We start from the raw sequence: 14,629 nt of genomic DNA on the forward strand, positions 1-14,629 counted from the left end.
GTTGTTTGCAATAAGCTTGTGAGTTCTTTTTGACTAATGTTAAGCTACGGTTTTTGGCACTTCCACCATCCAAATTTGCTAGCCTCTTCGGTACTGTGCATTGCCTTTTGCTCACATTGAGAATTGTGCATACTTCGCCGGTACATCCAAACCCGTGGGAGAACTTTCTCTTGTTCTCCTACACATAAGCCCATACATCTCCTCAAAACAGCCACCATACCTACCTACCACAGCATTTCCATAGCTGTTCCGAGATATATTGCCATGCAACATCCATTTTACATTACATGCCATGTTGTCATTTATTATTTATATATTGCTTTGCATGATCATATACTGGTGATGTGTGGTTTACCGATGTTACGCTAGATCATTGCACATCCTGCTACACTGGCAGAGGCATACAGTTTCATACATCATGTTTCATTCATTATGAGTTATTTGTACCAAAAAGTGTGTTGTCATAATTAGGATGTTGCCCCTAAAAATGAAAAGAGCCGTGGAGGCCATCAAAAAGAAAAAAAAAAGAGAAAGAAAAAAAAATGATGAAAAGAAAGAAAAAAGAAAAGAAAAAAAGAAAAAAGGAAAAGAGAATAAAGAAAAAGGGGGCAGCATTACTATCTTTTATCCACACTTGTGCTCATGTTTTAGCACCCGCATTATTCATAGTCATCATTTGTGCTCATGTTTAGCACCTACATTCATATGAGAGAGTTTTCATGTTTTACTAGTACAACTATGTGGGGAATTTACACTATAGAACTTGGGTTGTATATTCCAATGATGAGCCTCCTCAAAAGTGCTCTAGGTCTTTGTGAGCAACCAAGTTGGATGCACCCCCACTAGTTCCATTGGAGAGCTTTCATACACATATAGCTCTATGTGCATCCGTTGCATGGCAATCACTACTCCTTGCATAGCTTCGATCATAAGGCTTCCTCTTGTCTAATGGTCATTTACAGCTTTGCAAGCCTTTCTTCCATTTGGCCTTCCAAACCACCATTAACGTTCTTTATGCCATAACATCCTGGTGCTAATACCAAATGCTTGCGCTCACCGGTTGCGTAGACTTCGAAACAGTTGATTCATGACGTTCATGTTTATGTTTACTTGACTGAATCCTTCTTATGTTGTGAAAATTTACTTGATGCTTGGAATGAAGGATAGAACTTCTATGCTGAATACTTAATACATCTTTAATGAACTTTGTACGGTTGCATGTCTTTAAAGCAATAGTTCATGAAAACTTCTAGCTTGTCTAACTCTTGCATTATCATCTCTTATATCAATATAGATACTTGCTTTGAATGATTTGATCTCAGCTCATATGCTTTACAATAGTATGATCAAGGTTATGATGGCATGTCACTCCAGAAATTATCTTTTTTATCGTTTACCTGCCGGAATGACGAGAAACTAAGCTTGGGGATGCTGATACGTCTCCGACGTATCGAGAATTTCATAAGGTCCATGCCACATTATTGATGATATCTACATGTTTTATGCATACTTTATGTCATATTTATGCATTTTACGGAACTAACCTATTAACAAGATGCCGAAGAGCCGATTCTTTGTTCTGCTGTTTTTGGTTTCAGAAATCCTAGTAAGGAAATATTCTCGGAATTGGACGAAATCAACGCCCAGGGCCTATTTTCACACGAAGCTTCCAGAAGACTGAAGAGTCAACGAAGTGGGGCTACGAGGTGGCCAGGACGGCGCGGCCCAGGTCTTGGCCGCGCCGGCCTGTCTCCTGGGCCCCTCGTGTGGCCCCCTGACCTGCCCTTCCGCCTACAAATAGCCTTCGTCGCGAAACCCCCAGTACCGAGAGCCATGATACGGAAAACCTTCCAGAGACGCCGCCGCCGCCAATCCCATCTCGGGGGATTCAGGAGATCGCCTCCGGCACCCTGCCGGAGAGGGGAATCATCTCCCGGAGGACTCTACACCGCCATGGTCGCCTCCGGAGTGATGAGTGAGTAGTTCACCCCTGGACTATGGGTCCATAGCAGTAGCTAGATGGTTGTCTTCTCCTCATTATGCTTCATTGTCGGATCTTGTGAGCTGCCGAACATGATCAAGATCATCTTTCTGTAATGCTATATGTTGTGTTTGTTGGGATCCGATGAATAGAGAATACTATGTTATGTTGATTATCAATTTATATCTATGTGTTGTTTATGATCTTGCATGCTCTCCGTTATTAGTAGAGGCTCTGGCCAAGTTTTTGCTAGTAACTCCAAGAGGGAGTATTTATGCTCGATAGTGGGTTCATGTCTCCGTGAATGCGGGGAGTGACAGAAACCTCTAAGGTTATGGATGTGCTGTTGCCACTAGGGATAAAACATTGATGCTATGTCCGAGGATGTAGTTATTGATTATATTACGCGCAATACTTAATGCAATTGTCTGTTGTTAGCAACTTAATACTGGAGGGGGTTCGGATGATAACCTGAAGGTGGGCTTTTTAGGCATAGATGCATGCTGGATAGCGGTCTATGTACTTTGTCGTAATGCCCAATTAAATCTCACAATACTCATCATAATATGTATGTGCATGGTCATGCCCTCTCTATTTGTCAATTGCCCAACTGTAATCTGTTCACCCAACATGCTATTTATCTTATGGGAGAGACACCTCTAGTGAACTGTGGACCCCGGTCCAATTCTTTATACTGAAATACAATCTACTGCAATTGTTCTACTGTTCTCTGCAAACAATCATCATCCACACTATACATCTAATCCTTTGTTACAGCAAGCCGGTGAGATTGACAACCTCACTGTTTCGTTGGGGCAAAGTACTTGGTTTGTGTTGTGCAGGTTCCACGTTGGCGCCGGAATCCCTGGTGTTGCGCCGCACTACATCTCGCCGCCATCAACCTTCAACGTGCTTCTTGGCTCCTACTGGTTCGATAAACCTTGGTTTCATACTGAGGGAAAACTTGTCGCTATACGCATCACACCTTCCTCTTGGGGTTCCCAACGGACGCGTGCTGTACGCGTATCATATAACCATATGTAGCCCCCGAGCGTTGAGTCGGCTTGCTCCAAGGAGACTCGATGCTCAGAAACTTAGCCCCCAAGCGTCATAAGCGTGAGAGACTAATCACAGAAGGAGAGCACTCGATACAACTCATAGATTCAATCCAAAGAGGTTCTGATTCCCCATGGGAAGGTGGAGGCATAGCTTAGTTCTTCATATCATTATGCACATAGTTTCTAGGGAGAGGGGGTTCTATATATAGGATAAGGGGCGCAAGGGGTAGTTGTGGGGTGAACCAAGCCCAGTTTGGCCGTCCAAGAGGTACATGTGTTGTGGCCATACACTTGGTGCACGGGAAGGGCCTGCGGTGTAAGTTGCCCGGAGACTCCGGTCTTGATCTTCATGGGCCAGAGACTCCGGTGTAAGACTTCAGCATGTACGCAGAGACTTTGGACCCCCAACAGAACACAAGGCACATGGGGACGCTAGGCTCGGTCCGCATGCGCCGGAGACTCTGGGGTTGTTCATGCCGAACACTCCGGTGTCGAGTTGATGAGGTAAGGGACTCTAGGGGTTGTAGCCTCTCCTGGAGCTTCTTCATTCTTCTCTTCCATGCTTTCGTGACCTCGGCCTTGAGTCCTCGGGCTTCCATGGCAGCCTCCCTCCTCTCCGTACTTTTCAATGCATCCCTATCATAGACCTATGACTGAGTATGAAGTAGCATACCATTCAAGAGAGACAATTGTAGGTATACATAAAGGAGAATATTCACCTTTGCGTGAAGAGTTAGTGCTGACACACATGATGCAGCGAAGATTGTAGGTCGGGCTGTATTGGAGGGCCTTTTGGGGTAACCAGTGGGCAGCCGGCACGCTAGCTTATATACTTCCTCTTTCGCAAAATGGGATGCATATAGTTTTTGATGAAAGTCAATGTTTCTGAAAAATTGACCAAATATATAGAAAAGAATATGAACATCTATAATACTAAATGCACACAATATGAAAAGATATTTGATAATGGGTCTAGCAATATTGATGTGAGATTATAAATATTGACACTTTTTCATATAGTTGATGAAGCTTTAAAATTATTAACTTCGAGCAAAAAACTATACACATCATATTTTGGGAAAGTGGCTTGCTCCCTCACCAAGTGAGCTACGACACAAATGTCACCGTCCCTCCGTGTATAATGAATGCTATTATTGGGGTCAAACAGATAGTTGGGATGGGTCACCTTATTAGTCTTGTGTATACTACTAAACCCAAGGAATATTTTGATTATTAGGTTTAATAAGTTTAAACGATAGATGTATCGTCCTAGCACTGTGCAATATATGGGCGCCGCGGTATCGTATCAATCTAGCTACTACTCAAAGTCATGTCCAACATGTTTGATCGATCGGCCAATAAAATCTGCACAGTCAAGTCCCAAGGCTAATTGATTATGGATTTTTGTTATAGAAGCACTCTCTCTCGAAATAGGCTTTCGCCCCGCTATATTAATATAGCAACCACACGATACAACGAGCACGCTGTGGCCGCAGCACAACCAAACCCAAAAGAAAAGATACAAAAAAGAAAAGAAAAGAGAAACAAAATGCTATCATCGGTAGCTCGACGGAAAAACGAAGACGAGCCGCCACCGTTGCGCCCTCCGGGCATGTCCCACCACGCTCCTAGCACTCTGGATCGCCCCCATACCAAGCAGCACCTCCTACAAGGAAAGCGACGACGACGCCGCTGCTGCCCGGACAAGTCCTAGGGTTTCCCCCGGTACGCGGCGGGGGTGAGAAGGGAGGTACACCCGATGCCCTTCAAGAAGGAAGGATGGCACCCGCAGGCGTCACCGCATCGGTGCCGAACGAGCCGGCAAGGATTTCTCCTAACCCCAACCAACACCACCCTGGACGATCCAAAGAGCCCACCCAACATGTCGCCCACCAGCATGCGCCACCACGGTCTTGACTACAGCTTCGCCGTCTCACTGCGGACACCATCGCGAGGCCTAAAGGAGGGAAAGGGACATCGGGTAAGGGGCATCAGTACCGCAGCCACGCGGGAGGGCACTACCTCCACCGCCTTCGCGGTAGCCGACCAGACGTAGTAGCAGAGACACACCAGGCCCGAGCTGGCCCGGCCGGGCCCAAACTGGCCCGTGAAGTCTCCGCCGCCGCGCTGCAGCAGGCCGGCGGCAGTGCCGCCACCACCTCACCCCACCGACACACCTCCGCCACCTCCAGGGAACGACCACAACGCGCATAGGGCAGCCCTTCCAAGCCCAAACTGGTCCAGATCTGGGCCGAGACGACCCTGCCGGCCGCACGCCGGCGACCAGCCTGCCGCCTACTCGTGCCACGCCGCCCCGCCGCCAAGGAGCAGCGCTGTCGCCACCGTATCCACCCAGCCGCGCCGGACCGACAACTGCCGAAGAGCACCGCCGCTGGCGCCGAGTTCCGCGCCTCCTTGCCACGCGCGCGGGAAATGGCCGGCCGCCGCCGCCGGCACCGCACGAGCAACGCCCGGCGGCCCGCACCGGCGGTGGTGGAGGGAAGGGGGAGGAGAAAGGAGGTTCGGGCGGCGGCGCTACGGTTGGCTCCTCTCGCCCGCGCGCGGGAGGAGAGCGAGCCCGAAGCGTTTTTTTCCGAGAGGTTGGCTCCTCTCGCCCTTGTGGAGTTATAGAAGCACTTAAAGTTGTGTCACGGGAGAGTGAAGTAGGAATTGCTGTGGATTGGGACTTGTTCTGAAAATTACATAGTTCTAGCACAGTAGTAGCAGTACTACTACTCTACTAGTAGCATGCTTTAATTGAAGTTGAGGGGCACATACACAGGTAGCGGGTGAAAACAAGAGGACTGGAACAGGTCCAAGTCTGCGGACCGTGAATGTCGATCAAATCATGGTTAAGTCGTAAGGGCATCTCCAACCGGCCGACCCAAACGGACGCGCTGGGCCATCCGGGGCCGAGGGGACACGCGGACAGCGGCCCGCGTCCGTGTGTCCGTTTGGGTCGCGCGCTGCGCTCAACACGCGGACGCATCGCATAACCGTACAAACACGAAAACAAACAACAAAATGCGAATTTAAACGACATTTCATTGAACATATGCCCTGTTTTGGGCAAATTTGTACATAGCCCTATTTTGGGCAAATAAAACTAACAAAAGAAGCCCCTATATGGGCTTTTAAATTTAAACTAAAATAAAAAACCCTCTATTAGGGTTTGGCCGGCGGCGCGGTGGCCGCCAGTGCGCCGCCTAGCCCCTGTGGGCGTCGTCGGCGACGTCGTCGACGTCCCCGGGCGGCGAGGCGCTGTTGTGGCTCGACCGCGCCGGGGACTCCGGCCACGGAGACCACAGGGCCTCCTCCCACGGCGAGTGGGGTCCAGAGCCACCCGCGGCTGCGGCGGCGCACGGAGCGCGCCTCCTCCCGAGGCGGCTGCGCCTCTCCCCGCCGGGCGCGGCGCACGGCCTCCTCCCACCGCCGCTGGTCGGCGCGGCGCTGTCCTCCCGGCGGTGCTGCTCGTCGGCGCGGCGCCTCGGCCTCCTCCCGCCGCGCCGCCTCCTCCTCCTCCTCCCGTCGCGCCCGGAGGGCACCGGGGCGTAGAGCTCCCGGCCCTCCGCCTCCTCCACCTCCCGCCGCGCCGCCTCCTCCATTTCGGAGGTGCGAATGGCCGCATGGAGGTGCGGCCATTTCGCCTCCTCCTCCTCCGCCGCCGAGATGATCAGGGCGGCGCGAAGGTCCGGGTCCTCCTCCGAGGACTCCGACTTCGGCTCGAGGAGGAGAGGCGGCGGTTGCGGCAATGCCGCACCGCCGCGGGCGGCCTCTCCGATGCGGAGGCCGCGGTGGTTTCCTCCCGACGGCCGCAACGCCGGCGGACGACGGCAGCTGGCTGCTCGCCTCGTCGTCGTTCGCTCCGGAGCGAACCGTCGCCGGGGGCCATGGCGGCGGTTTTGCTCGGGGAGTGGAGTGGGGCTGGAGTGGAGGGCCGAGATCCTCCAAATTCCCCATTTAATAGTCTCCCTGGTCACCGACAGGGCCCAAGGGAGACGAGGCGACCACAGCGCAGACGCGAGCGGACGGCGCGTGCCATCGCGGCCACGCAAACCTAGCCAATTTGAGCCGGGTTTGCGTCGTTCCGGACGCCGCGGCCGTCCGCTTTTGCGGTGCGTCCCCGCGCTGGGCCGCGTTTTTGTCCGGCTCGACCCAAACGGACGCGCGGGCGCGGTTTGGGTCGCGCGGTTGGAGATGCCCTAAGTTGGCCAAGATAATTGGGAGTAGTAATGGACTAGTGCTCCTACCAAACTACCCACAATGTGAGTATCATAGGTAGTATCATGCATGCAAAATGCTGATGTGGCAGTGCAATTAAAGATGATAGAGAGGGTACTAGTATCATAGGTAGATATTGTATCATAGCACATACTACTAAAAAAATTAATGTCAAATATCATAGCACATACTACTAGAAAAATTAATATCAAGTAAATCTTGTACATATATTTGCATTGATATTCTATAAAATAATTAATATATGGAGACTATGATACTAGTATATGATATTATGCATTGTGACTAGTCTACTCCGTACTTATTTAGTAGCAGGTCAATAATTTGGAGAAAGAGAAAGAGAGATGACAGAGTGTGCACGAGTGTGCAGGGCAGGGAGATCTAGTGAAATCAGCACTGCGGTAGGGCCAAGCGTTTTATTTATGTGCTGTCACCCACACTCACATGCACCCACTAGGAGTAGTAGGTCAAGACTTCACATTGGAATGTGGACCCCTTGGTCAGAATATTATTTATTTATTTAAAGGGATAATTAGGCAGTTTTTTTTTCTATCCTCCTTCCCCCTTCTCCTTGCTGAGTGAGGGCTGTGGCCTATATAGAGAGAGGGTCTTCTCCCTCCACCTCCAGTACAACAAAGCACTTGCCAAGAGCCGGAGACACTACGCCTCTCTGGAAACAGAGTATCCAAGAGGCGAAAAGAGAAGGCAGAGGAATCACAGGTAGAAGATGGTGCTCCTCGTGTTGACTGGTGTGGTGGTTAGCGTGGTTTTGGTGAGCAGCCTGCTGCTGAGATGGAATGAGGTGAGGTACAACAGGAAGCAGGGCTTGCCCCCCGGCACAATGGGGTGGCCTGTCTTCGGCGAGACCACCGAGTTCCTCAAGCAGGGGCCAAGCTTCATGAAGGCTAGGAGGCTTAGGTAAGCTTGGTTGCTTTGTTCTGGTTGTCACTGGCATGATGAATATGCATTTGTCATGGAATCTGATCCTAAGGAACTGCACAGCATATCTTTGTTTCTCCTCCTTTTGCCAAACTTGTGTTATTTTTTTCCTTTACAAGCACTGGATGAGCTCTTGTTTTTCTTAATCCCCTGTGCTTGTGGTTTGTTGGAAAAGTGATCTGGAGAGGAGGAACATCAGTAGCTGTGTTCCCCAAAAGCTCACACCCATCACTGTTCCAGCTCCTATAAAATCAAAAGAGAAAAACCGGCCCATATTCCATCACCCGCACCTCCCCTCACTTTTGTACAAACCATAATGGCATCTGTATTGGACGGATTCCCATGATACTCGCAAAAGAAGCTGCATATTAGTAATTAGTAGTAGTAAGTATGTTCTAACAAGGATATTGCTGCAGGTACGGGAGCTTGTTCCGGACCCACATCCTGGGTTGCCCCACGGTAGTGTGCATGGATCCGGAGCTGAACCGGCACATGCTGCAGAGCGAGAGCCGTGGCTTCGTTCCCGGATACCCACAGTCGATGCTGGACATCCTCGGCAGGAACAACGTCGCCGCCGTGCACGGACCGCTTCATCGTGCCATGCGCGGCGCCATGCTCGGCCTCGTCCGCCCCGCCATGATCCGGGACTGCCTCCTCCCCAAGATCGACGCCTTCATGCGCTCCCACCTCCACGGCTGGGCCGGCGCCGTCGTCGACATCCAGGACAAGACCAAGGAGGTCAGGCCACACTCACAAATTCTCTTCTCTTCTTTCGTAACCTGACTCTCCCCCTCTCTCTCTCTCTCTTGAGATAGTATAGCAGCAGCAATAGAAGCAGTATACTATCCTAATTTCTTTCTTCCTCTTTTTTTCCTAGATAAAAGAGTAGTTTTGCCGGTCCCACTGTAGGAAAACATTGGTTCTCTTTTGCTGCATTTGTTGACAATGGTTGGCAATTGCAGTTGTTTCTCTTGACTTTCTTTTACTACAGTAGTACAGTACTACCATTATTCACTTCACTTGCTCAGATGGCAGAGACAGAATGATAATGGTGCCTCCTTAAACACAGAGGAAAAGGATGGAAGATCCTCCTCCTTTCCGCCCTCCAACCAAAAGGGGAATCTTAAGCTTTCTAGAAGAGCTGTACTGCTGGATAACAAAAGGAAATATTAGAGCAAGTATAATAAGTTTTAACTATCTGACTACAAGTATTAAAATAATATATTTATATCTATTTGGAGGAGAGAAGAGGAGAGAGAATATAAGTGCTCTCTTATGCAAGAGTTAGCTCTAGCACGTGCTCCTAGACAAGTTATATGAATGAAAGGTGAATCATCAATTGAAAAAGTAGTACATTATTATAGCCAACTATTATACTTATTGGCTACATGTTAGCTATAGATGAGATAATATCTTGCTTATAGCCAATACTCGGCTATACTATTGGAGTTGCTATTTCGGCAACACACACAAAAGTAGTAGACAGAGAGGAGAGCATCTCTTGAGTACATCCCATAGTGAATACATCATCATCACAGGTCTCGATGCGCACACAAAAAATACTACCTACTACGGACTAGTACTTGTTTGAAGGACATTGTCGCATGTGTGGTTGTTGCGTACTGCTATTATCTCTGCCAACAACATACAGTACTACTCAAATCACACAATAACACAGCCTTACTTCTCATATCTTACTAATCTTACTCATATCTGACTTTTTCTTCAGATGGCATTGCTATCTGCACTGCGGCAAATCGCTGGTATCACTGCTGGCCCCCTCTCTGCCGCTCTCAAGACAGAGCTATACACCCTTGTACTTGGCACGATCTCCTTGCCCATCAACCTTCCAGGAACAAGCTACTACCAAGGCTTCCAGGTACAACTACCACCACCTCAACCTGCTATCGTTACACAGATGAACTTGTTGTCCCTCCTAACAAATATTTTTTCAGGCAAGGAAGAAGCTTGTATCCATGCTAGAGCAGATGATTGCAGAACGGCGAACCTCTGATCCTGCTCACAATGACATGCTGGATGCTCTCTTGAGTGGCGATAATGGGACCAGGGAAAAGCTTAGTGATGAGCAGATCATTGACTTGATCATCACCCTCATTTACTCTGGCTATGAAACCATGTCGACGACTTCAATGATGGCGGTCAAATACCTGTCAGACCACCCGCAAGCTCTCAAAGAACTCAGGGTACGTATACTCTGAAATCAATTTGAGTTGCATAACAAAGATCATGTGCTTCTGGAGTTTTCTGATGACCTCTTCACTTCCGCAGAAAGAGCATATTGATATTAGGAAGGGAAAGTCACCAGAAGAGGCTATATACTACAAGGATTTGAAGTCCATGACCTTCACTCGAGCTGTAAGTAGAAGATAAAACACAAAAATGAAGTCAGAGTAGGAATGTAATAAGAGTATGATCATGATCGTGATGAACAACTCATGGATACTTGTACCGTGTAGGTCATTTTTGAGACACTGAGATTAGCTACAGTTGTGAATGGGCTGCTGAGGAAAACTACTCAGGATGTAGAAATGAATGGTGATATATGGTCGAAATTACCCTACTACACTTGGCATTTTCAACTATATTAAGTTAGTTCTAACGCCATACTAATTTCTTTCAGGGTATATCATTCCAAAAGGTTGGAGAATTTATGTTTACACAAGAGAGATAAACTACGATCCATTCCTGTATCCTGACCCTACTACCTTCAATCCATGGAGATGGCAGGTAGGTAAAAGAGCGATAAATTATGAGGTCTTTTACGGTACAATTAGTTTTAAGTTGTATATCCATCCTTAATTTAAGGGCATTATGGGATTTTATAGGGTAAGAATCATGACAGAGTATTACTGCATACTCGAGTTGTGCCTTAATATTTCTCTTAGTTATCTTGCGAAATAAATTAGCCAAACAAACGTTACATGCGTACATTGATACTTACCAAGCATCATGTGAATAATAATAGAACGAGCTACCGTTTCTTCTTTGAACGGGATAGGTAAGGCCCAAAGAGGATTATTCCGAAAAATGCATGCAATACTTACCAAGCATGCATGTAACTCGATTAAGCTCAAGACCATTTTCTTGTCCACATGATTTCAACACTTACACCTAGCACATGACCAAAAAATATGTGAGACTAGAGAACCTAGATTCTTATTTGTGAGTTCAAACTTCTAAGAGCATCCCCGCAGGGGTCCCAATAACTCTCCCAATAGGTTCAATGATCATGAGGTGAATTACGTTCGACGTGTGGCCAATGAAGTAGCTCATCTTTTTGCGAAAGACGGCTGCGATAATAAGCGTTGTAGAACTTGGGTAGGTGTACCTCGTATGTTTGCTCTGAAGCTAGTGACATCTGAGGTTGTTGTTTAATCAAATCGCATCAAGTTATTCTAACAAAAATAGGGCTATCGGTTGAGATGGACCTAAAAAAGTGTCCAGCCGTGTCACAATAAACTATCTTGCATCCCCAAGCTGACCCCAACCTACATGGGAGCATTGGACACAAGTCACTGCCGACGCCACACCGTTTATTGGTAGGCGAGCAGACCTTATTGGCACAACGGTTGGCCAGAATGTGCGCCACCACATCATCACCTATCTATGGCGTTTGATTAAGCTTCGGCACGCCTCCTCTCTCCCACATTTCCACAACCCACAACCACCTCATCCTTTCTTGCCCACTCGAAGCACCGACACAAACCCTAGCGAGGCCAACGATGTCGCAGGGTGGCAATGGAAGCCACGGAGCAGTGGCGTGGCGGCCAATGTCTCTAGTCCGCGCAATTTTTATAGTCCACGAGGCGTGGGTGCTTTACCATGTAGTATGCCTCCCAACATGGGCCTTCTCAGCGGCTATAGGCTGAGCGACGGGGGCATCGGTACACCGTTGGTGCCAGCCTTGGGGAGCACGTGATGGACCTCGGGGTTCTACCAGCGCTGAGAAGAGGCTCTAACGGAAGGAGAGTGCACCGTCCCTCTCCGGGACACCGAAAAAATAGAGAACTGGTAGTCCTTCTGCTAGCGGCAGGCTCTAGACCTCGTCCGGCACAATGGCAGCCAATGTCCACGAAAAACAAGAACAACCACATCAACCTCGGCGACAACGACATCAGAGAAGAAGGAGGCAGCAAAGGCCCAAGCGTTGTCCCTAGTGGCGTCAAGGACGAGTAGGAGGAGGAGTTCAACTACAGCCGGTTCTACTACCACATTGCGTTACCGGCTTTAGTTTAGTTTAGGCTTAAATTTTGGTTGAATTTCATTCAAGTTTGTAAATATGACATAATATGAATAAAATTTTAGGTTTCATTTGAATTTACAAAATTTTATTGGAGGTTACTAGCACGGTGCCCCCATACGCTCCATCTAGCGATGTTGTCGGATAGTGTATTGGGGGACACGACTTGAGATGCCCTGATTTGTAGATAGGATATAACAAGCCATATGGGTCTCCGGATAAATAGAAAATATCTCATTACGTTAGTTTTTTTAATAAGATAGAAATAGAATAACTTGCAGAAAATAGGGCGGCCCGAACCAAGAACCATCTGATCTAAAGCCGGCGACACTTGCCACTATTAATAAGATAGAACTGCATCTTTGTTGCAATGAAGTTTGACCCATTTTAAACTTTGTTTTGCTAATCATCAATCAACCGAACTCTCAGACACCCAAAACCACCGAACCTATGTTAAGATCTGTGCAAAAATTTACTCTAAAAGAAGGCAGTACACTGTTTCACTATGTGAGAAAATTGTTATTATTCTAACTATATTTTAGAGATGTATGAACAAATTTGTTAAGTCGACCAAGTTCCGTTGAGATTTGAGCATTCCATTATGGTTTCCTTCACTCCTGTTCGTTAGAGATAAATAAATTAGTATTCATAAGTTTTTTCCCTCTATAAACGGTATAAAGAGTTGATCCAAATTCTCAGGCCACATACACGGATTGTTTGTAAAGGAATAAAATAAGAAGCTTTTATAAGGAATGTTAAGAAATGAAAAGTTTCCTTGGTTAGATGGTTCCGTGCTTTTGCGTCTGCCTAATCAGCGGTTGGTTGGGAAAACAATGTTCTTCAAATCAACTGTAGTATTGATTAAATCGGACCATCAGATCTGCTGAATGGCCGGTAAATATTTTGTAGTCTCTACCGTAAAAAGCCTCTAAATTATTACCATTGAAACACAAGTAATACTGTACATACTTAGTGGAGGATGTTCTGATCTTGTATTGCACACTGAAAATAGGAGAAGAGCATGGAATCGCATCCACACTTCATGTTGTTCGGAGGAGGTGGCCGGATGTGCCCGGGGAAGGAAGTAGGCATAGCAGAAATTGCAACTTTCCTCCACTATTTCGTGACTCAGTACAGGTATGTTGCTGTTAATAATCCGCACCCAATTGCTAACATCTCCAGTACCATTTACTGAAAGATACTTGTTAACCATGCAGATGGGAGGAAGAAGGCAAGACCACAATTTTGACATTCCCCCGGGTGGAAGCTGCCAACGGGCTACATATCCGTGTTCATGATTACTGATCTTGCAACATTTTGGAAAGTTTAGATAGGACTGAAATGGAGATGAGAGTGCAGTTCTGATGCTTCTGCCCTGACGAAAAGATTAGATCAGCCATTCGGCGCATGTAAGAAGTAGGAAACATAGAGATATTGTCGGTATATATGTTTACTAGGTAATTGACGTAGAAGGGCACAAGATGCTCCTGTTTTCCTTTGGTTGGTCAGTTCTTAAAGCGCAACAGATGTATCATTTGGTTTCTATACTCAATAGAGACATCTCCTGTCCATTTTGAGATTAAAGAGCAGTAGTATCTTCTTCAGAGACTGGTGCCGCCCGAAATGAAGCATTTTTTCCAAGAATCCCAGCGGGATTGATTTTCGTGACCAGTAACAGCATCTCTAGCAGACATCTAGCAGATACCGCATCCGGATCCGGTAGAAACTAGTATAATAACTGCCACTTTGCGGCATCGGGGTGAAAAACGACAAGCATAGATGCAGTAGAATCGGCCAGTCCGCAATTTCTTTTGTACAAATGCTTCATAAACTTGGATCCGTGGCCCAAATTTGGAGCATTTATCTGTTGTGAAGTGTATAAGTAGATTGCCTAGCTCTTTCTATCAGTTCGGACTTTTGGTTCAAGTGGCTAGTGCATGAAGCTTAACATTATCATCACGTCGAAAAATAACCGCGCGTGAACATTTAGCTCGGTTCTGTGAGGAACACTCGTGCTGCCGCCGCCTCCAGACCTAGATCTGCGGCTCTCCCGCCAAGCCACGCTACAGACAAGCATACTCACCACCGGCACCGGCCCATCTTATTTCACCCACTAGCGCCGTCGATCGCCTCAACCATGGATTCCGGTCG

The 14,629-nt window shown here is 47.6% G+C and overlaps 1 protein-coding gene across 2 annotated transcripts; it reads left to right on the forward strand.

Moving 5' to 3' along the window:
• Window positions 1-7,898: 7,898 nt before the first annotated feature.
• LOC127333421 (cytochrome P450 85A1) lies at window positions 7,899-14,082 on the forward strand. 2 transcript variants are annotated; one of them, XM_051359812.2, is made up of 9 exons: window positions 7,900-8,196; window positions 8,634-8,955; window positions 9,947-10,096; window positions 10,173-10,421; window positions 10,507-10,593; window positions 10,695-10,773; window positions 10,859-10,965; window positions 13,491-13,615; window positions 13,696-14,082. In XM_051359812.2, exons 1-9 carry the CDS (start codon window positions 8,006-8,008, stop codon window positions 13,781-13,783), a joined length of 1,398 nt encoding a protein of 465 aa, XP_051215772.1. In that variant the 5' UTR covers window positions 7,900-8,005; the 3' UTR covers window positions 13,784-14,082. The 2 variants fall into 2 exon arrangements, with proteins under 2 accessions (XP_051215773.1, XP_051215772.1); XM_051359813.2 differs by lacking the exon at window positions 13,696-14,082 and having other exon boundaries at window positions 7,899-8,196; window positions 10,695-10,783.
• The last annotated feature ends 547 nt before the right edge of the window (window positions 14,083-14,629 follow it).

The sequence above is a fragment of the Lolium perenne genome, chromosome 2, assembly GCF_019359855.2.
Source record: "Lolium perenne isolate Kyuss_39 chromosome 2, Kyuss_2.0, whole genome shotgun sequence".
Taxonomy (NCBI): domain Eukaryota; kingdom Viridiplantae; phylum Streptophyta; class Magnoliopsida; order Poales; family Poaceae; genus Lolium; species Lolium perenne.